The 21,060-nt window shown below is 40.1% G+C and overlaps 2 protein-coding genes across 2 annotated transcripts in view; both read left to right on the top strand.

The window, feature by feature from the left end:
• The window catches only part of RAPGEF5 (Rap guanine nucleotide exchange factor 5), a 233,243-nt gene that overhangs the window by 70,184 nt on the left and 141,999 nt on the right, over positions 1 to 21,060 (top strand). Inside the window, exon 6 of the mRNA XM_063452389.1 lies at positions 4,615 to 4,696. Within this exon, the coding sequence (XP_063308459.1) occupies positions 4,615 to 4,696 (82 nt within the window). The remainder of the gene's footprint in view (positions 1 to 4,614; positions 4,697 to 21,060) is intronic.
• CDCA7L (cell division cycle associated 7 like) overlaps positions 1 to 21,060 on the top strand; it is a 356,480-nt gene that overhangs the window by 13,682 nt on the left and 321,738 nt on the right. The gene's annotated exons all lie outside the window — the stretch shown is intronic.

A 21,060-nucleotide genomic window follows, 5' to 3' on the forward strand; every position in this document is an offset into this window, starting at 1 on the left:
ACACACACTCCATTACAGACAGACAGACAGACACACCATGACAGACAGACACATTAACACATTATTGCTTGTTTTAATACCTGTGAGGTCCAGTAGGCGACAGGCTTGGGGATTGTGCAGGCGAGCAGCATTCTGAAGGATTATGTAGGCGAGCGGCATGCTGGGGGATTGTGCGTACAGCCAGCGGCAAGTTGGGGGATTTTGTAAGAAGACGGCTTGCTGGGTGGTCGTGGAAGCGGGCGGCTAGCTGTGCGTATGGTTGCTGGCAGCAAGGGGGCCGTGATGTCTCTGCTCTGCTCCCATGTGCGCTGCTCAGTGAGACCGGGGCCGGAATATGACGTCCTATCCCGATCCCGGTCTCATTAAGCGGTGCGTGGGGGAGCAGAGCAGAAACCTCACAGCTCCCTTGCTGCCTTCCTATTCGCGCAGCTACCCAACCGCCTCCACGACCACCCAGCAAGCCGTCTTCCTACAACTTTCCGCCCGGCTTGGAGTTAAGGGGCGACCTGGCACCTGGGATTTGTCGAGCCCAGGGCTAGGGTTGTTTAGAACTTTATAGGTATGGGTTAGTATTTAACTGACAAAGAAATTATGATAACACAAAGAATTGTCTAGCTGAATGTGGGTCGCAGTCTGAATGAATGGAAATCGTATTGTGTGTCATAGACTAACATCTTACTATAGTGACCGTCATGTCATAATGTTGAGCATTCATTATAATGCCGGAACAATGTAAGCCATCCCGGGTTACTTTATTTTATGTGTAGAGCACCAATACACATTGCCTTGCTTTAAGACTAATCTCTTAACTCTGAAACCAGATGCAAGGTTTGCAAATTATTACATTTTATAAATATCATTATTTATGGATAAAGCATAAAAATTAGCTGCAGTGCTGTTCAAAGGGTGAATATAAAACAAAAACAAAAATGCAAAAAGATACGTTTGGCTAAAGCAAGCTTGTAATCTAAAAATTCTGTACCACAGCACATAACGTCTATGTTTGATTAGGCTGTGTGGGGTTTTCTTGAAATTTTTTATTTGGGATAGGAAAAACAAAACATGGTAGAACCACAGGTCTCGAGCCTTAATCTTTCACATTTTGGCTACAGCATATATAATTCTCTGAAAGCTGGAGACCAGCATTGAATTATGGGAAATATAGTTCAACAACAGCTAGACAGCAGAGGAGGCAGAACACCCCTACTATTAACTGTTGTTTACCCCAGAATGGCCATGTGGCCTAATTTTAAATATTATGTGTAACACAGAAAATAACATTTGAATATTTCTATTAGACTTTTATTTAAAAAAAAAAAAAAAAAACACTCTTATTTCTCATTATGTTACAGCACACACATACCAATCGGCTGGGCACTCAGACAGTCCAAATGTAGACTTATTAGGACCAGAAAGCAACGTTTTGGCTCAAACTTACAAAATAGCACAAATAAACATTTATTTGTACCCAGCACTGTAGTTAAAACATAAAAGTATGGAACCCTCACAATATCTATGTTGTCAGGAGTACACCCACCCGATCCAACCAGCAATGATGCAATAATCATACTGAACACTTGTATTAATCCTCGAGTATGTAATTTCACACAACAATGTAAGTGATTTTTAGCACATTTCACCCCCCACCTAAACTCTATAGTTCTTTTCCTTTAGACAAAGAGTTGTTTTCTAAATGTAATTTTCTTGCCTTTTTTATGTCATATTGTCTTTGTTTTGTGCAGAAACAACCCGTATGTTCAAAAAATAAAAAGCAGCTTTTTTTTTTTTAAAGAAAGTTCAGTTCATGTTGTATATTGGAACAAATGAGCGAGTCTAAATACTTCTCAAAGTAGCAGTCAATTAAGTCATTATAGTTTTTTTGCATTGTTTTGTTAGGTAGACAGATTAAGACTTTGCATTCCTCAATGTCTGATAACCTTGTGGGAACTCTAAAAGAAATCGGGTGGGTTTACGAAAAACACTACAGAAGAGCTTGTTGTATTGCTGCAGGCTATTATTTATTTGTTCCCCCCTCCCATTAAAGGAACCTGTTTAAAACCGAATAAAAGAAAGAAAACAAAATGAGCCGATCTAAAAATGTATCGCACAAATACTCTAGTAAACTAGACAGCTACATACGAAAATGATGAGGAGTATGGTTTGAAAATAGCTCAAGGGCAGTAAGTGGACCTCTAGTAGTACAGAATAGAATCAGTACTCTAGAATTGCTTAAAACAGAACTTTTAAATAAATACTAAAATGTTTGTGCGCTATCAAACAAAAACTCAATCAATCATATTTTATTTATTTGTATTTTTTGTTTGATTGCACGTAAACATTTTAGTATTTATTAAAAGTTACGTTTTAAGTATTTATAGAGTACTGATCCTATTCTGTACTATTAGAGTTCCACTTACTCCCCTTGATCTCTTTTCAAACTATACTCATCATCGTTTTCGTTTATGTAATAGAACTGTTTAGTAGATTTGCAATTTATTTATTTAATAATTTTTTTGCTATTAGTGTTAAAATTATTTTAGAATTGTGACGGAATGAGAAGCTAGTTTTGTTTTTAGTTTAAGTTAAAAATAAACTAAAAAGTACAATGGTAAAACAAATGGATGAAAAGGAATTGCAATGTGTAAGCAGTTTAGCATCGTAGTGCCTACGGGCCAATATAATAGACCTTGTCTTGATGGAGCACGACTTATTTTGCAAAAACAATTTGCAATTTCCTTGGTGTCTCAGGTTCACACATCACATGTATGGGTCCCTAGACCCATTAGGAATCGGTTTTTGGTGTTTATTTTATATCTCTATAAGAGAATTATTAGAAAATGGACCACTGTTGTGCATTCCCTACCTCCTCCCTCTCCCTTGTTCACGCAATATGTGTGTCTCTGCATAGATTGATCAGCTGTTCTATATCATTGCATCCACATTTCACCTATGCGTATGCTTCTAACAGATCCACAGTTTCTTATTGGGCAAAAAAAAAAAAAAGTTCAAATAAGGTACAAGGGCTCCTTTCATTTTCTGCGTCAGCAAATTTTTAAAAAAAATTTTTTTCACGTGAAGGCTTTATTTAATGACTACCCAACAATTAGATATTAATAGGGTTTATATTCATTGCAAAGTGGCTAAACCCCCAAATATTCTACTATCACATCTTTTGTATAATACAAAAATAGTGCGTTCCATGTAACTGGTTTTCTACCCACGCACACTGGCCCCCTCTGTCTTGGTAGACAAAAATAATCTTCTTCCCTAAACACATGAAGAAAAAGTTACAGATTTACACGTTCGTATGAATTACCACAATCTAGGAGAAGTCCTGAAGGCACATTTTGCATAGAAATTAATTTGACTTGCAAAATATATCACTGCAGTGTTTTAGACAATTCCTGCTGATTTGCTAAATTACTGCTTTACTTCCCGAATTCCATTTTCTTAGACTCTCAAGAGTTTAGCTGCGTAGATTCAGCATATGCGTATATAAATAATGTATGTACACGTAGTTGTGTTTATTGCTTATTTAAACTATTAAAAGATGGCAACTAGATCGCGGTTATTAAGATTCAGGAAACCCAAGATGTCACATAGTTTATTAATAATGGTTGATAAGACTCTACTTATGTGATCACATTTCTAGAGCAAATTAAAAACTCTTCAAATATGTATATCATAATAAACAAATAAAGTCTGTTATTTTCGTGCCTCTTCTTTTTTAGTTAAAGGAACACTAAAAGCACATAGACTACTTCATCTCGTTTTGCATTTTATATAGCGCCAACATGTTCTGCAAAGCCATACAATGATAGAAAGAGTCTATTTAGAAGTGAAGAAGACCCTGCTCAAATGAGCTTACGATATATGAGTATTTCAAGAAGGCGAGTATTTATTGTTATGTGTCCAAGTACACTTACCGGTGAGGTGGTCTTACCAGGATTCTCGGTACTAAAGCAGTGATATATGGCAATAGGTGCAGTGCCCCTGAAGTTCCTGCACTTTAAAACATTTGTTTAGTAAATATGGCAGTATTTCCACTGTGGGGTTAAGCACACACCTAGTGGCTATTTTCCTGAAAACCACCAGAGGCACTTTCGAACTCACAACAGAGTTTTACTCGGCTATGGGGTTTTGTAAGCATTTAACTGGACTCACATACTTACCGCACAGCACTTATTGCACCAATGCTTCTCTACGAGAAGCATTGGATTAAATGGGAAGGGAATAAAGTAATACCTGCGGATGATGTAGCTAGAGGAGGAGTGGCAAGTCGTGAGTTTCGGTGCTGGAAAAAGTATAAGTAGAATTTTTTTCTTAAATTTAAGTTGGGAGGCCCTCTAAGATAAACAGTGAGGAGAGACACTATAGCGTTAAAAATACATGTTTGTATTGCTAACACAATAGTGTTCCTTTAAGGAGGTTAAGTGGAGCCCCATTTCAGAGAACAGAAGCTTTGTACAAAAACATTGAGTTGTTCATGTTATCTTCACCTCTCAGACAAATGCAGTCATGTGTGTGCCAGAGGGTCACGTAACTTGTCTAGAATCTTGATAGCAAATTAATAAACGTTTAAGGTCTCTGTATCGTGTGTCCTTGTATTTACAGGTCTGCTGAGAAACTAGAAACCGCCACAGATGCCAACAACAAAATTCTGCAAATTCAAGCTCTTGCCCGGCTTACTTCTGCGGTATGTTAACATTTATTTGCTTTATTACTGTTTAGTTATGACTGAGGAATGTCCATTTAGAAGCCTGTGGTTCCGTGAATTCTTTGCTATATATTGGTCATTTTAATGATTTGAGCTATCCACTGATGTGTTCATCTTAGTTTCCTCTCCTCCAGAACTAGTAATCTTTCAACTACAACCTTGATAATCTGCACGTTGGCTACCCTCATCTTGTACTAACAGTTTGTTCATTTTCATTATTTCCCAATTTTGTGGTATTATAAAAAGAATTCTAGCTTGTAACCTATAGTAATCAATGTGTTATGCCTACATATATAATGAAACTTCGTGTGGACTGGAATATGGACCCCAGTGGTCAGGTTTATATACATCAAAAAAATCAAATTGTCTTGATTTACAGGTTTCGGTGCATACACCCTGTCCCAGCAGTCTGATAAATGTAATAATTGCAGTTTGTGAGAAATGGCAGAGTTAACAGTTGTCACTACGTATACCTCTACAGCCTGCTAGACATCCACTAGAAATACTTCTTTGAGAAGTGTCTTTCATGTTCGGTGTCACAATGCTTCTCATAGAGAATCATTGAATTCCAGTTGACTGAGTGAGGAAATCGCCATGCATGCCTAGTAGGTCCTCGGTTCTTTTCTATGACAACATTGGATTGGATCTAAGATCATCTGGATGGATAATCTGATGGAGGGAGGAGTGTCTAGCAGGGATACTTTCAGGTGCTGGGTTACCATTACTTTTACCTGCTTTTTTTTTTGTTGTTTCATGAAGTTTATTCTAAAAAAAGGAACACTTTAACATAAAAAATAAATAATATAAAAATAGAAACAGAGAATATGAGAACTTTGAGAATTGAAAAACAAAAACGCTTGCCCTTCGGTAAATCCCCCACTCAGGTTTCAAAATAGTTTTGATCATTTGTGTCATTACAGAGTCAACCTATATCATTGTACATCAGAATGATCCCACCCATAAAGTCAGTCCAGAACCGAAATGCCGGCAAATTCTCTCTGCACGAGAGATACTGCAACACAGTGCGATCGGTTCGGCCTTCTTTGGGCTTCATCAGCGAGGTGTAGATGATACTCTTCTAAGCACAGTGATCACAGGGTCCATGTCTGTAATGGCACAAGTGAACAAAAACATTTTGAGCGGGGGCCGAGTTTCTCTAAGCTTTGCCTGTTCTCATATTCTCTGTTTTTGCTGCAATATAAAAATATATTTATTTGCAATGTTAGTTCCTTTAATGGTGTACTGCAGGCTAAGTATGATGCCCATTTATTTTTAAATTAAAAAATAAATAAATACATTTAGAATTGGATGACAGTAATGGATTTAAAAGTAAACTTATATGGTATTAAACAATGGTGCTTGGTGTGTCCCTTTAACTTGAGCCGCTGTCGCATAAACATTAGCCCTACCCTACACACCCCCTACACAATTATTGCCTTATAAAATTCTCTGTGTAAATAAAACATCACTTATGCTGCATGCAAACACCATTATCTAGCTCAACACTTCTCTATTAATCTTGGAAGTGTTATGTTGGAAAGAGGAAGTGAGATGGCAAGAACAGAAGTGTAAAGTCCACAAAGATTACTTCTTCCTGCAATGGATGTTTGCCGTATAGATTTGTTCCCGTCTGCTCTTGCCAGATTTAAATTGACACACCTGCATTTGTTTAGAGACTATTCAGATTTTACTACCGGTTCGTATTTTCCTGCTGCTGCCAGAATTCAATTTGCCAGTAAAATGAGCGATCGCGTGCCATTGTACGCAAGTTTTCGTCAAGTCTTCAATGTCACCAAGTGGCCTGCAGGGACAGCAGTAGCTTGTGGCTCGTTAGAGAACTCATCAACCACAATCAATGAAATAATATTCCATTGTGGGAGAATTCTACAACACTTTTAGCTGCAAGATCTTTTACTTGCTTCTGTGATCTTTGATAGGTTTAAAAAGCAGCTGTCAAAACAAAAGCTCGACGGCAGTATAAACTGGCACCGCTCACAGTAATTGGTCACAATTCAGTAAAAAACTGACAACACTGATTTTATTAATCCATCAAAAATGGTCTGTGAAGGGTGAACCAGATATGCCTGAACATACATGCTCTGCTCTATATACAATGCCCTGATATATTAAACCAACATAGCGTGAAGAAAATCGATGATTTCCTTGCTGTGAGGATCACCTGTCCTGTTTTACCTTGCATGGCTGCTTAAAATTTAGAAATAAGGGCTAAGTTACAAGAATTAAAAAAAAAAAGAATTGATTTAAAAAAAAAAAAAATAGCATTTTTTTTGAGGATTAAAGGAACACTTGCTAACCAATGTATAACACAGGCACTTAAAGCTTTAACTCTTTGACCCCTGGAGATCATTGTATCTCATTGCATGATGCATTACATCATGTTACGCTGGTCCTCAAAGATTTAGAAATTATAACTTGTCTTCATCTGTTGACATTTTACTTTTAGATTTATAGAATCTGTACACGTAGATGGGGAAGTAGTGAGTGATTAACAAATAATGCGAGACTGCAACATTCCAATTAATAATCAAAAGATGTTATTAACGAAGATAAAGAAATGTGTATAATGATTGGGTTACACATCTTATCCAAATATTATGTCAATATGATAATACATGATACAGATCAAAGGCATAGATAAATAATACCAAAATAACAACAAAAGTAAAACAAATCAAAAGCTTACAACTTGCAGATAAAAGCAAATGATGCTGGGCAGTAGTACAATGAAACCGTAGGTAAGTGACAATCGCCTAATTAATGAGTAATGCTGTAATTAGGAGGATAGAAGAAGGGAAAAAAACGATAAAGTCAAGCTAATTCTGCAATATAAATGTGTGGATTGTCCATAGCCAAGTTAGATCATTATTTGTGCAAATTGACAGTATTAGATGTAGAAAATCGCTCTTAGATAAAGGAAGCACATATTCTCTCTTACTCCCATATTAGGCATACAGTGGTTGATGTATAAAGCATTTCTAGGAAAAGAGTTGAGCAGTTACCATGGAAACTGGAGAAAAGGAATGTCTCTGTTCAAGGAAATGAAGGACACTTGACCAGACTTTAGGACTGTCCTCTGAAAAGGATTCCTAATGCATTATGAGGCAGGCATCAGTGAATAGTGGTGAAGGCCATTGTAGAAGATGCGTAGATCTAGATATAGCTCTCTAGATAAACGAAGGATTAAATGAACAGATTATGAGCTGTTTTACAGTTTGACGATGTACACATCTATTTCAAATCATGGCAAGTAAATAGAGCCAACGCACGAGGAACTCAGAGTAAGATGCCATTAGTGAGGAGATATAATGTTACAGATAGTTTTAAATCTACAAAAAAGTGTCACTGTTTTGGGGGATTCTGCTCTGCATGGGAGGCAGAAGTGGCTGGGATCTCTCAGTCTTGGCAGTGTTGTTACTATGGAGAATTATTAATTTTAATATATCCTTTATGATAAATGATATAGTCATTGCTCTAACAGCTGTAATCTGTCTACGTTAAAGGTCTTTAGCTGTTTACAGACAGCAGAAATTGTAAGTTTGGTTCAAGGCAAATTTAGTTTCCAACGTAAGTGTTTAGCATGGAGAACATTAGATTAGAATACAGTGAGATGAAGAGATAGTAATTGTGTTTGGTGTCGATGTGTGAAAGCCAATAGGATTGTCATTAGCAGTAAAATAAATAAATAAATAAGCCGATAGTTTCTCCAGTAACTGATGCGTTTACAGATTGTACCGTCCCATAACAATTAAGGAGCAAAACGATTTTCTATTAAACGCTCCAGTCCGCAACAGATTACAATTTAAATTGGAAATCATAGGCTGCAAATAAACACAAGCGCATTCAAGCAGTGTCATTCTCTTTAAATACTCCATTTCACTTTACACTTATTGCAGTCAAAGTAACATCTACTCTCTAATACTTTTTGTTCAGTGTTGTAACCTAACTTCTCTTGCAAAAGCAGATTCCTCATCCTTATCTATTCTACCTGTTATCAATATCTACCGAAGTCAGTTCCTGTCTGCTGTATTCAGTCCTCCCAACCCCATCTCCCCTAATAACCAATGTTACATTTTGGCAATCTGAGAGCAGAGAATAGCCTAAACCTAACAATATGGATTATCCCTGTAGCTACCTTAAAGGGACACTGGAGGCACCCAGACCATTAATTAGTTAATTGAAGTAGTCTGGGTACTGTGACCATTTTGCACTTAGTGCTCCAATGTAAAACATTGCAGTTCCAGAGAAACTGCAATGTTTACATTGCAGCTCTAAGTCTGTTCTCTGTGACTGTCTAACAGACAGCCACTAGTAGGCTTCTGGAATCTAAACGGACCTCCAGTGTCAGATTTTCCCCGTAGGAAAGCATTTTATAAGGTCTTGCCCCGCCGGTTGACGTGGGAAGACATCAAGGAACATCGGCGCTGGATTCAGGTAAGTGGCTGAAGGGGGGGTGGGAGGGGCCTAATAACCCTATAGTGCCAGGAAAACGGCTTTGTTTTCCTGGCACTAAAGGATCCCTTTAAAGGGACTTGCATTATTTTGAGACAACTGTCTCATTCAAAAGCTTTAGGAGAAAAAAAACAGGTAACGGATATTTTTTTCTACATTTATCTGCTTCTGCTTTCCACACCCACTCTAGGGGGACATTGCTCTAACCAATCAGTTCCCTATCCGTAGGAATGCTGGAAAAGTGCATTGGGCATGCCTGGCAGATTTACACATGTTCAGTTGGAAGATCTCCTGACAGGGGGAGTAGAGAGGGAGCCTAATCAGTGTGCTTTGTGCAGAGTAGGCTCCTGTATCAGGATTTAACTCCTGCTTCTGCACAAATACGCCCTGTCATTAGTGGACTGGTCTGAAACTCATATGGGTGGGTAAGAGAAACTCCCCTAGCGGAAAAGCGTGCCCAATAATGCAATCTGGTCAAGTTTATATTAACTTTATAATAGTGTATCATATACTTTTCACAGTTTTTCTTGCATTATTTCATTTAAAAGTTAAATGTTTTTGCTTGCTGATTTAAAAAAAAATATTTGGCATAATAGATGGATGATAGCTATAGATAGGTATTTATATGTGTAGATTTATAGAGTGTGTGGGTGTATGTAATTTATTAATTCTTCAAATATATACATTTTAAACATAAAAACACACACAAGGAACTAATGTTCCTTGACTATGTCCAAGGAACATTAGTACAGTTACTAAAATGAGGAAGTACATACAGATAACATACATATTGTCAAGTAGGCTAACAAGAGAGTGCTGATAATATTGGAGTTCTAATGTCTCTTAGTATGGTAGTGCCCCAATCCAGTGCTTCCTAAAAAAATTGGACCCAGGGCGCTTCAATTTAAAAAAATCACAGGCATGTTCATTTTATTTATATATTTATGTTAACCTTTAAAGGGACACTGTTGGCACCCAGACCACTTCAGCTCTTTGAAGTAGTCTGGATGCTGTGACCCATTTGCACTTAGTGCTGCAATGTTATTCATTGCCGTTCCAGAGAACTGCAATGTTCACATTGCAGCTCTAAGTCTGCTCTCTGTGGTTGTCTAACAGACAGCCACTAGAGGGCTTCTGGAATCCAAAGCGACCTTTGGTCGGTTATCTGACGCTGGACATATTCACGGACCTCCAGCGTCAGATTTTCCCAGTCTAATGCGCACGTGCGGCTATTGCCACAATGTTAGGTCTGAGCTTGACCCAGCGCGGGCAGAGCTTGACCCAGAGCCAAGGGACATCGGTGCTGGATTCAGGTAAGTGGCTGAAGGGGGGGGAGGGGGGGGCTTGCGAAGGAAGGGGGACCTATTAAACCTATAGTGCCAGTAAAACGGGTTTGTTTTTGAAATTTCCTGGCACTATAGGATCCCTTTAAATGTGGCTAGACTTGACATTTTGTTGCCGCCTTACCTGAGAGGTATAAAGTAGTAGCTGAATTAACATAGTCATTGTAATTGTCCGATGGGAATCAGAATTATATTGCTGACATTTATTTGGAAAAAAAAAATAATAAAACTGTATACCCTGTATTCCTTTTATTACAGTCTATAAACCAATGGGTTATGGCAACACTCTCTCAAATCCACGGTAATCTGTAGTTCAATGTAAATATGGGATCAGCAGACCATCACTATAGAGCTGTACCTGCTTAACAGTAACCAGACTATTCAGAAACCTAACGTGTGATGGGGAAAATAATGCATGTTGTATGGAATCTATAAAGTGTCCGTAATGAGGATTTGTACTAATTAGTGCTTTGTAAATTTATCCTAAAAAAAAAAAAAAAAAAGGTGCAAAATATATCTTGTTTGTTTTGTTTGCTCAGGATTTATTGTCTGCTGGAAAGGAGTTGAGAATTAACCAGGGGATTTTAAAGTCTAAACCAGAAAAGCTGAATTGGGAAAAAAATCTCCAATTCAGCTATTTGTCCAGCTGTTTTCCTCTTTTCAAATCCAAACAATTTCTAGTTTAGTAAATAATACTGTATACATACTAACAGTAAAGCCTAGAGCAGGTTTAATCTACCCCAAAACAGAGAGGGATCATAGCTCCTATGAATGCAACTGCTGACTCTTTTCTTTTTTTAATATTTAATTATTCCGTTTTATAAAGAGGCAGCTTTTTTTCACAGCGCTATACAGTACAAGGGGCCACAAACAAGTTCTGTATATATCCACATATATATTGAGGGTCCTGCTATTATGAATGTACCGTACAGCACTATATCAGTAGACATTTCCCTGGACCTCTACATACTTGGGTCTCTTCTTCTAACGTTTACAAAAATGTAAGCACCTGGTTTACTTAGTTCAGCTTTTTGCAAATTGTTTGGTTTTAGACAAATCCTTTCTTTTATGTTTAAAATGTATATATTTGAAGAATTAATAAATTGCATACACGATTTCCGAATAAACAGACATCTTATAAATGTATGCTTTGCCAGTATATATTATTATAAGTTTTTTTTAATATAAATACAAACATTTTACAAAGTATCTGTATGTATCATATATTCTTTATCTGTGCTTATTGCAAATTACTTTTGGATCGTAAAGCTCATGTTATCTAGTCTAATTTCACTATTGTTTATTTATGATAGGATGGTGTGGCACTGCCACCTAGAGGGCATTTGGTGGTAGCAATTTGCTTTTAAGATCTCTTTTGGGGTATTGAGCCATCTCGAAGCACCTTTTGTCAGCTTGCTATGACATTAAGTATCATGAAAAGTGAAAGCTGTGATTTTTCATAAATAAAAAAAAACTAGAGAACACAGGCGACTTACAGTAATTGGCATGCATAGCAACTTATCATGCACATATTGCAGAGATCTGTTCTTTCTGTCTCTGCTCTCTTTTATTTTTAGTTCCTAGAGGTAACATACCTCATTGCTATTACGACTACTTATCTATATATATAGCTATGATCTCTCAAGGTACCCTGAAATACTTAGTCTACTAATGTTGCTACCCAGCAATGGTGTATAATTAAGCATTTCATGTCTAACCAGTCCCACAGGTTTGTGAGCTAAGCTTGTCCTTCCTACCTAATATACTTGTCTGGCCTGACTAAGCCAAACTTAAGTCCTAATTACTGATCAGACTCATTTTTAAATGAGGCAACTAACTCTTCTGTGTGTTACACTGTGCTCAGTGGCGTACACACAATCCATGGGGCCCTAGTGCAAAACTGATCTGTGGGCACTTAGTGACTCAGCAATCTAAGCTCTTCGCGGCAGTTAAACTGAGCGTTACGGCGCTACTGTATGCCTACTACTTTGAGTGTCTAGGCGCTACCTTACCAACCCTGTTTATACTTTCTTTATGTGTATATATTTTTGTACATAGTTTTCTCCTTATTATTTCTTTGTTTGTTGCTTTTTGATCTACATATTCTCGGTATCTGACCTACCTTACTGACACTCTTTCTCGGTCAGGTAGTCATTGCTGAGATAGTTTTTGTTGATGTCCCTCCACTTATAATAAAGGACTTTTATTGTTCTTCACTAGGAACAGACTCTTTTCTTTCCCCCTCGTTCCCTCCTCTGTTTGCTAATTTACTACCTAGGGTTACCCCCTTCTCTGTTCCTATACATTGTTATACTCCATTTTGGCCACTTTCTGCATTGTCCGAGACACACACACACACACACACATACAGAGACACACACACACATACATACAGATACAGACACACACACACACACACACAAAATGTTTCCTACCTTTTGTGACCTTCCCTGGGGTCCAGTGGTGGCTCAGCCTGATGGGAGTCAGAGTTACTACACTGACTCCTTCCTCCTGCGCGGTCTGTGTGTTAGCTGGGAGGAGTGACGTGCAGTCACTTCCTCCCAGCTCTGTGTTATGTAATCACAGGGGGCCCGGTCGCGCAGATAAAGCGCCCAGCGCTGACCGGGCCCCCTGACAATCCATATCCATCGGGTGGCCCTGAAAGCATGAGCCACCCGATGGACCCCTTAACATGCGGCCCTGGGCCGCAAAACGTGGCAGCTGGTACCTGGTCGCAGGGCGGCCGGGCCCCCTGGAGTGACGGGCCCCTATATGTACGCCACTGACTGCTGCTTGTTGTATATTGCATTACCAATGTAACACAATGCACATATATTTCAGTGTATAATGTTGAACTATACCTCAATAAAATGTGACTGACAAAAAAAAATAAAAAAAATAAATAAACTAAAATCATTAAAAGGATGTGCAAGGTCAAAAAATGGCAGGGCATAAATGATTAAATATTACAACTCATTTTGAGTGCCGCATATACTTACTTTGAAATATAACATTGTGGTATGTAGTGTCAAACTATTAATATATCAAATTTTTTAAAAACCCTAAAGTATGCACTTCATACCTTCTAGTTATGTCCTTCTTCAGCACACCAGTGTTAAAGGGACTCTCCAGTGCCAGGAAAACAAACCGTTTTCCTGGCACTGCAGGTCCCCTCTCCCTCCCACCCCCCATCCCGCATCCCATGTTGCTGAAGGGATTAAAACCCCTTCAGTGACTTACCCGTATCCAGTGCCGATGTCCCTCGGCACTGGGTAAGGGTCCACCCACGCTCCTCCCCCGCTGACGTCATCCGGCGGGGGAGACCTATTAAGCATGCACGTCCGGCAGCGGGGGACACCTAATGCGCATGCGCGTCAATGCCGCACACGCGCATTAGACCTCCCCATAGGAAAGCATTGAATAATGCTTTCAATGCTTTCCTATGGGGATTTCAGCGACGCTGGAGGTCCTCACATAGCGTTCTATGAACACGGAAGTGTCTTCTAGTGGCTGTCTAGTAGACAGCCACTAGAGAAGGACTTAACCCTTCAAGGTAAATATTGCAGTTTATGAAAACTGCAATAATTACCCTTGCAGGGTTAAGGGTAGTGGGAGTTTGTACCCAGACCACTCCAATGGGCAGAAGTGTCCCTTTAATATTGTCAAATAACAATTTTAGTCAAATTTTAGTTGACTTAAACTAAAACAGTTTAGGTGAATAAAATACGACTAAAACTAACATGGCATTTAGTCAAAAAACTATAACTAAAATTGAAATTTGCCGCCCAAATTAACACAGCATAGAGGGGTTGTGGAAGTTGCAAAACAGACAAACCAGGGCTTTGGAGAGAGACACCTAGAGGGGCTGGGAGGACACAAAGAGACACAAAGGGTTTGGGGAAGGGGCAAAACAGACAGAGGCTTTATCTAAACCCATTAGCTTTTAGTCATGTCGATTAAAATCTACTGGAGATTTAGTCAACTAAAATTTACTGGAGGTTTACTTGACTAAAACAATTCAGATGGCTTACATACAACTAAAATACAACTAAAACTAAAATGGCTTTTTAGTCAAAAGACTATGACTAAAACTAAATAGAAATTTTACGCCAAAATTTAAAAACTGCACTACACAGACCACTATTCTTAGCGATGCATTACTGTAGTTTAGGTGAGATGGCTCATATTGTTGGTACATCATTTTATCAGTTTTTTTTGTTTGTTTTCTCAAGAAAACTAGTAAAAAAAAAATATAAAAAATACATGGCCTATCTGTGTATGCTTAGTTACAGGCAGACAGTCACAGAGCCAAACACACAGTTAAAGGCAGAAAGGCACACAGTCACAGGCAGACAGTCACACATACTCCATTACAAGGAGACAGTCATACACACTCCGTTACAGGCATGCAGACACTCATGTACGATGATAGGCACACACACACTCAGTTAAAGGCAGATAGTCACACATACAGACACAGGCACACACAACGGCACAGCTACAGCGACACACACAATTGGAGTCACACACACAGGCAGGCAGACAGTCACACACAGAGACACAGTCACACACACACACAGTCACACACACACATTGGAGTCACACACAGGCAGACAGTCACACACACAGTCACACACACACACACACGCACACACAGGCAGGCAGGCATTCAAACACACACACACACACACAGGCAGTCAGACAGACAGTCACACACACAGGTAGTCAGACAGACAGTCACACACACAGGCAGGCACAGTCACACACACACACACACAAAGGGAGGCAGTCACACAGACAGTCACACACACACACAGGCAGGCAGTCATACACACACAGGCAAGCAGACAGTCACACAGACAGACAGACACACACAGAGGCAGGCAGGCAGTTACACACACACACACACACACACACACACAGGTTTTAGCTCCCCTGACACCGGCCATGTGCGAGCTGTGTCGGCTGTCAGGGCACCCCCTGGTCCATGGTGCCCTGTGCGGACGCACAGCTTGCACACCCCTAAGGCCGGCCCTGTATCCGACACTCATTTAAAAACAAGCCCCCCCCCAAAAAAGATGAGAACTGCATTCACCCTTTTACAGTTCATAAACCAACATGTTTGTGGCACACACTGTGGTAGCTTGAGGTACAAAGGTTGTAATCCACAGTTCTATTCTGGATTTAAATCTAAATATGGGCCTCAGCAGACCATAGTTCTAGAACTGAAACTGTAAAGCTGTAACCAGACAATTCAGAAACCTAGTATATAAAAATGGACAATACTGCATGTTGTATGGAATTTTTAATGTGTCCGTAAGGCTGCTTTCAACTTACAAGGCAGTTCATGCTGATCCCATACAGGTTTATTGGATAGGAGTCTCATCCCGATGAGGTTGGGATCTGCCTGTGTCTGCATGTAGATCCTTCTACTTTTTACTTTTCATTTAATCCATTATTTTTATAATGCATTAAAAATACAGGGCTATTTTGTCCCCTAGTATCCCTTTAAGTGTAATTTGTATTTGTCTCCCAACAATCATACATGATGAAATAAATAAATAAAGGAAGCCTATTACTCCCTGTGCCAAGTTATATAGATGTTGTATGAAACTTTCCTGGAAAGAATTGTCCAGATTGGCAAGACAATATTAACTGGGGGTGATTACTTTTATAAGTCTTCACGGCATAGGTGCTTAAATGCTTAGTGCACGATTTAAGTCAGTGGACTGATCCATACTTTTTTTTTTTTAAGCTTCTGATCTGCTAAAATAGATTGCCAAGAATCTTGATCCTAATTAATTTGCTTTTGGTACATGCAGACCTGGTCCATGGTGTTAATAATAAGGGCTTTTGATAATGCAAGTGGCTGTATCTCATATGATAAAGGGGATATAATAATTGTGTGCCTGTGTCAATATGTGACAGAAATACACTTCAACCAAATGTTTCTTTAAGGTCGACTGGTAATGCAGTAGATGGCAATAGGTGGGGGACAGCACCCTGGCCTTTGTGGCTGTTCTTTTTAATTAGCCCGTATCATTTTACTGATATAATGACTGGAGAACGAGCTGAGGAGACAGAGGCAGTATGATTCTCTCTCACCTGCTCTTATATATATATTTTTTTCATTCAAGCAGTTTTATTGATATTTTCCAAAAACATAGTTGTTACAATGCGTTATTCAGAGCATGGTGTATGTATTCTCATAGGGCATAACAGCGGTGGTGATATCGTTTTACAATAAGTTGCATAGTGGTCGATATTACGTTCATTACAAAGGGAATTGTTGGCAGATGTGCACAATACAATACATCTAGGTCAGCTTTCGTGGAGATTTAGAGCCATTCATCTCGGTTAGTTTCCTTATATGAGCTGCTCGAAACCAGTGTCGTGGTGCCCTTGTGTTATTCATCTCGGTTTGAGGCTGTCACAGGGTTGTGGGGCAGTCGGGTTACCTGCGCGCCTTTGTGTAGGTGTGGGCGTGGGGTGTGTGTTCGTGTGTGTGCGCTGTTAGTGTTATTGTTTAGTAGTTTGGGGGTTAATGGCTTGCGTTCTCAGTAGGTAGGTAGACACGGTTGGCCTGGTTCTATGGGTAGTGTCAGCCCCTCCTTATGGTGGTGTGTCTTGTTCCTTGAGTCTGGTCTCGGCCCCTTCCCCCCCCATATCCATTTTCGGGGTTCAGTGTTGTCTCGGGGCAGGTTCGGGTCCGTCTCATTTGGCAGTGTATGCGCTGGGGGTGCTGGGGTGGCCTCTGGTTGTGTAGGGGGGGAGGAGTCCAGGGTGTCTTCCCTCCACCTCCCCGCTTAAGCGCGGTGTTGTCTTTTGTGTCTTGTGGAGGTTAGGTTGGCGGGGATGAGTCGGGTGTTCTGTCCGTGTGTTGTTGGGCCCGATATATGTTGGTCTGATCATTGTGGTTGGCTTTTGTCTGGGTCAGGGTTTGTCAATGGTGCATCGTGGTGATGGGTCCGTGTGGCGTTGTGTGTGTGGTGGGGTGTGTCTGGCAGAGGTGGTGTGTGGTCTAGGTGTTAGGTGTGTGGTTGGTTAAGTGTGTGGTAGGGTGGGTATCTTGCGTCGTGCGGTGTCCTGGTCTGGCTTCTTGGTCCGGTCTTGTTCGGGTTTTGTGTCTCCCATTGGTATTTGCCTGTCTTGGATGTCTTCGTGGTTGTGGTGGAGGTGGGGAGTTATGAGATTTTAGGACCTAGAAGACAAACTTCATCTCAGGCTTTTTACACTCCTAGTCGTAGGGTTCTATCTGTTTTTTTTTTTTTTTACCCGGATCTAGAACAGACATTGAATTATATTTTAGTTTATTTTCATAGTTAACCATAAGTATTTTTCTCTTTAATGGCCAACAAGAGTTTTTACAATATATTTCTTTTTTTAGTGGTTTTGAAAAAAAAAATATGTTATGCTGATAATTTCTAAATTTCGAGACATTGCATATCTCCTTTTGGAGTAGATTTAAGGTCATATGGGCAGAAATTGGTTTTCTTTGTATGATTATATTTAGGGATTCTGGTGATGCACATTCATTATAAAATCCCAGCAACCCTAAAATTGCTGACACAAAATGAAAAAAATAATATTATACTCATTAATAATGTCAAAATATGATTAATTTATCATGGCTAAAGTTATATCATATAATTAATTAAATTGTAGTGTTCACAGTATGATTGCCAATAACAATAATAGCCTTCTCAAAAGTCTGCTGCAGAATAGGAAAATGTATCAGTAACGTGAAAGCTCTTACGAGAAAGAAAGAATGGACTTTCTCTTTTTCAAGGAAACCAAACACGTGTAATCTATCATAAATTCACTGAATGAAAAAGCAACACGCAGCAACACTCAGCAAGACCTACGGTTGCAGCCTAGTTTATTACATAGTTACATAGCTGAAAAGAGACTTGTGTCCATCAAGTTCAGCCTTCCTCACATTTGTTTTCTGCTGTTGATCCCAGGGGCGTATTAGCCGCGAGGCAAACAAGGCATTTGCCTTGGGCGGCATTTTCCAGGGGGCGGCCCCCAAACGCCCAGGGCAAATGCCTTGTTAGCCTTGCGGCTAACTGACATGCCGTCTGGGCGGGCGATCTGCTGGGCAGTGCTGGCGGCCGGCGAGGGAGCACTTTCTCTGAGCTGTCTGCTCAGCTCCCTCGCGCGCCGCACAGTGAGGCTGGGAGCCGGAATATGACATCATATTCCGGCTCCGCCTCCCAGCCTCACTCTGCGCGCGCGAGGGAGCTGAGCAGACAGCTCAGAGAAAGTGCTCCCTCGCCGGCCGCCCGCCAGCACTGCCCAGCAGCCACTGGACCACCAGGGAGAAATAGGACCCCCCCAGCATTCCCAAAGGTAAGGAGGCGGGGGGGGGGGGGGGTCTGTTAGTGTGTGTGTGTGTGAATGTCTGTTAGTGTGTGTGTGTGTGTGTGTGTGAATGTCTGTTAGTGTGTGTGTGTGTGTGTGTGTGTGTGTGAATGTCTGCTAGTGTGTGTGTGTGTGTGTGTGAATGTCTGTTAGTGTGTGTGTGAATGTCTGTTAGTGTGTGTGTGAATGTCTGTTAGTGTGTGTGTGTGAATGTCTGTTAGTGTGTGTGTGAATGTCTGTTAGCGTGTGTGTGTGTATGTCTGTTAGCGTGTGTGTGTGTGTATGTCTGTTAGTGTGTGTGTGTGAATGTCTGTTAGTGTGTGTGTGTGAATGTCTGTTAGTGTGTGTGTGTGAATGTCTGTTAGTGTGTGTGTGTGTCTGTCTGTTAGTGTATGTGTCTGTCTGTTAGTGTGTGTGTGTGTGTATGTCTGTTAGTGTGTGTCTGTTAGTGTGTGTGTGTGTGTATGTATGTCTGTTAGTGTGTATGTATGTATGTCTGTTAGTGTGTGTCTGTTAGTGCGTGTGTGTGTGTCTGTTAGTGTGAGTGTGTGTGTATCTGCTAGTGAGTGTGTCTGTAAGTGTGTGTGTGTTTCTGTTAGCGAGTGTGTGTTTCTGTTAGCTAGTGTATGCGTATCTGTAAGTGAATGTGTGTGTGTGTATTTAGAAGGCGGGGCGGGGGAAGGGTGGGGGTGGTGCGGGCGGGGGGAGGGTTTGATGGGGGTGGCGCGGGCGGGAGGGGGGCGCCTGAGTTTTGTCCTGCCTAGGGCAGCACAAAACCAGGATACACCACTGGTTGATCCATTGGTTGGTGGAGCATCAGTGACCAAATTATAAATTTTAGAGAATTTCATCTTGAAAAAGGAGCTTGTCAACGATGCACCATCAGCAAACCAAGCGCGTGTATATTTTTTCTTATTTTCTCGTTCTGTGGATTTGTGTCGTACCGTGGATTCAGGTAGGGGTCTACGGCTCTGTCACACTACAGCAACAATGTAGTAGATTATTTTTTTATAATTATTGTACTGCAGTATTCAACTCTAAAGGTTTTATTTACTGTATCTATCATCCCTCATTAAATATTTTAATAAAAAAACACCTTGTTGCACCAGAGTTTTCCTAGTGCTGCAATGACCCTGGGCTGCCAACATCTTATAGTAGCAAGTAGTGGAATGTAGAGGATATGAAGCTCTGTAGCCAGTAGGACTAAATGCCTATTGGCTACTGGCTTCTCTTCAATGGAATCAATGTTATTATCATTATTACTGTCATCTATCTGTAGAGTGGCAAAATTTTCTGCAGCGCTCTACTATTTTACAGCAGGGACATTAACAAAGCAAATACATGACTTAAAAGGACACTCTAAGTACCAATACAACTTTAGCTTAATGATGCAGTTTAATGTATTCTCACTGCTCAATTTGCTGCCTTTCTTTTTTTCCATTATTGTTGCCTAATTGATCTGTCTTGTTGCTGTCTACTTTGTTAAAGGACTTTATAATTTTTGAAAAATGTCGATTTTTCCCAGTTTCATGCCACTATTCACCACATGGACCCCTAATCAGCCTTCACCCACGTCCAAGCATATCCTACCAGAGACTCTTCATGGGATTGATTTGGTGAACAAAACCTGGTTGGCCTGTTGTGTTATCTTTACAGTTATGCAATGTAGTGGTCTATAACTGTAAATATAACACAACAGGTCAACCTCTGGATCATTATATAGACTGATCAGCCACAACAGGGTCAGAACTGGACCATGAAGTGGCCTTACTTTTAGTTTACTTAGCAGTAATTATTTGTATTTATCCCCTATTGTACGACCTTATATTCAGTTGAGCTCATCCCTTATGTGTTAAACCCTTCTCTGGCTAAAATATAACCTACATCAGCTGGACTGATGGCTGGTTATGACTAAAACTGGGGTTCTAATTATTCTGTTATAACTCATAGTCTGCTTTGGCCAGCCGCAAGTTTCATCTGCTCCAGATTTGTATCTCAGCCCATTCAAATATTAGTAAAAAGAGGACACGTGGTCACTACATTTTTAAGAAACAAACAGAATAAAATATATCGGAAACTCTAATTAGCAATTTAACAAATGTCTGCCACATGGCTGTGGACTCTCTGTAGACACCAATGTTCCAAATGGGATGCAGGAGATCACTG

The sequence above is a fragment of the Pelobates fuscus genome, chromosome 4 (genome assembly GCF_036172605.1).
Source record: "Pelobates fuscus isolate aPelFus1 chromosome 4, aPelFus1.pri, whole genome shotgun sequence".
NCBI classification, from domain to species: Eukaryota; Metazoa; Chordata; class Amphibia; order Anura; family Pelobatidae; genus Pelobates; species Pelobates fuscus.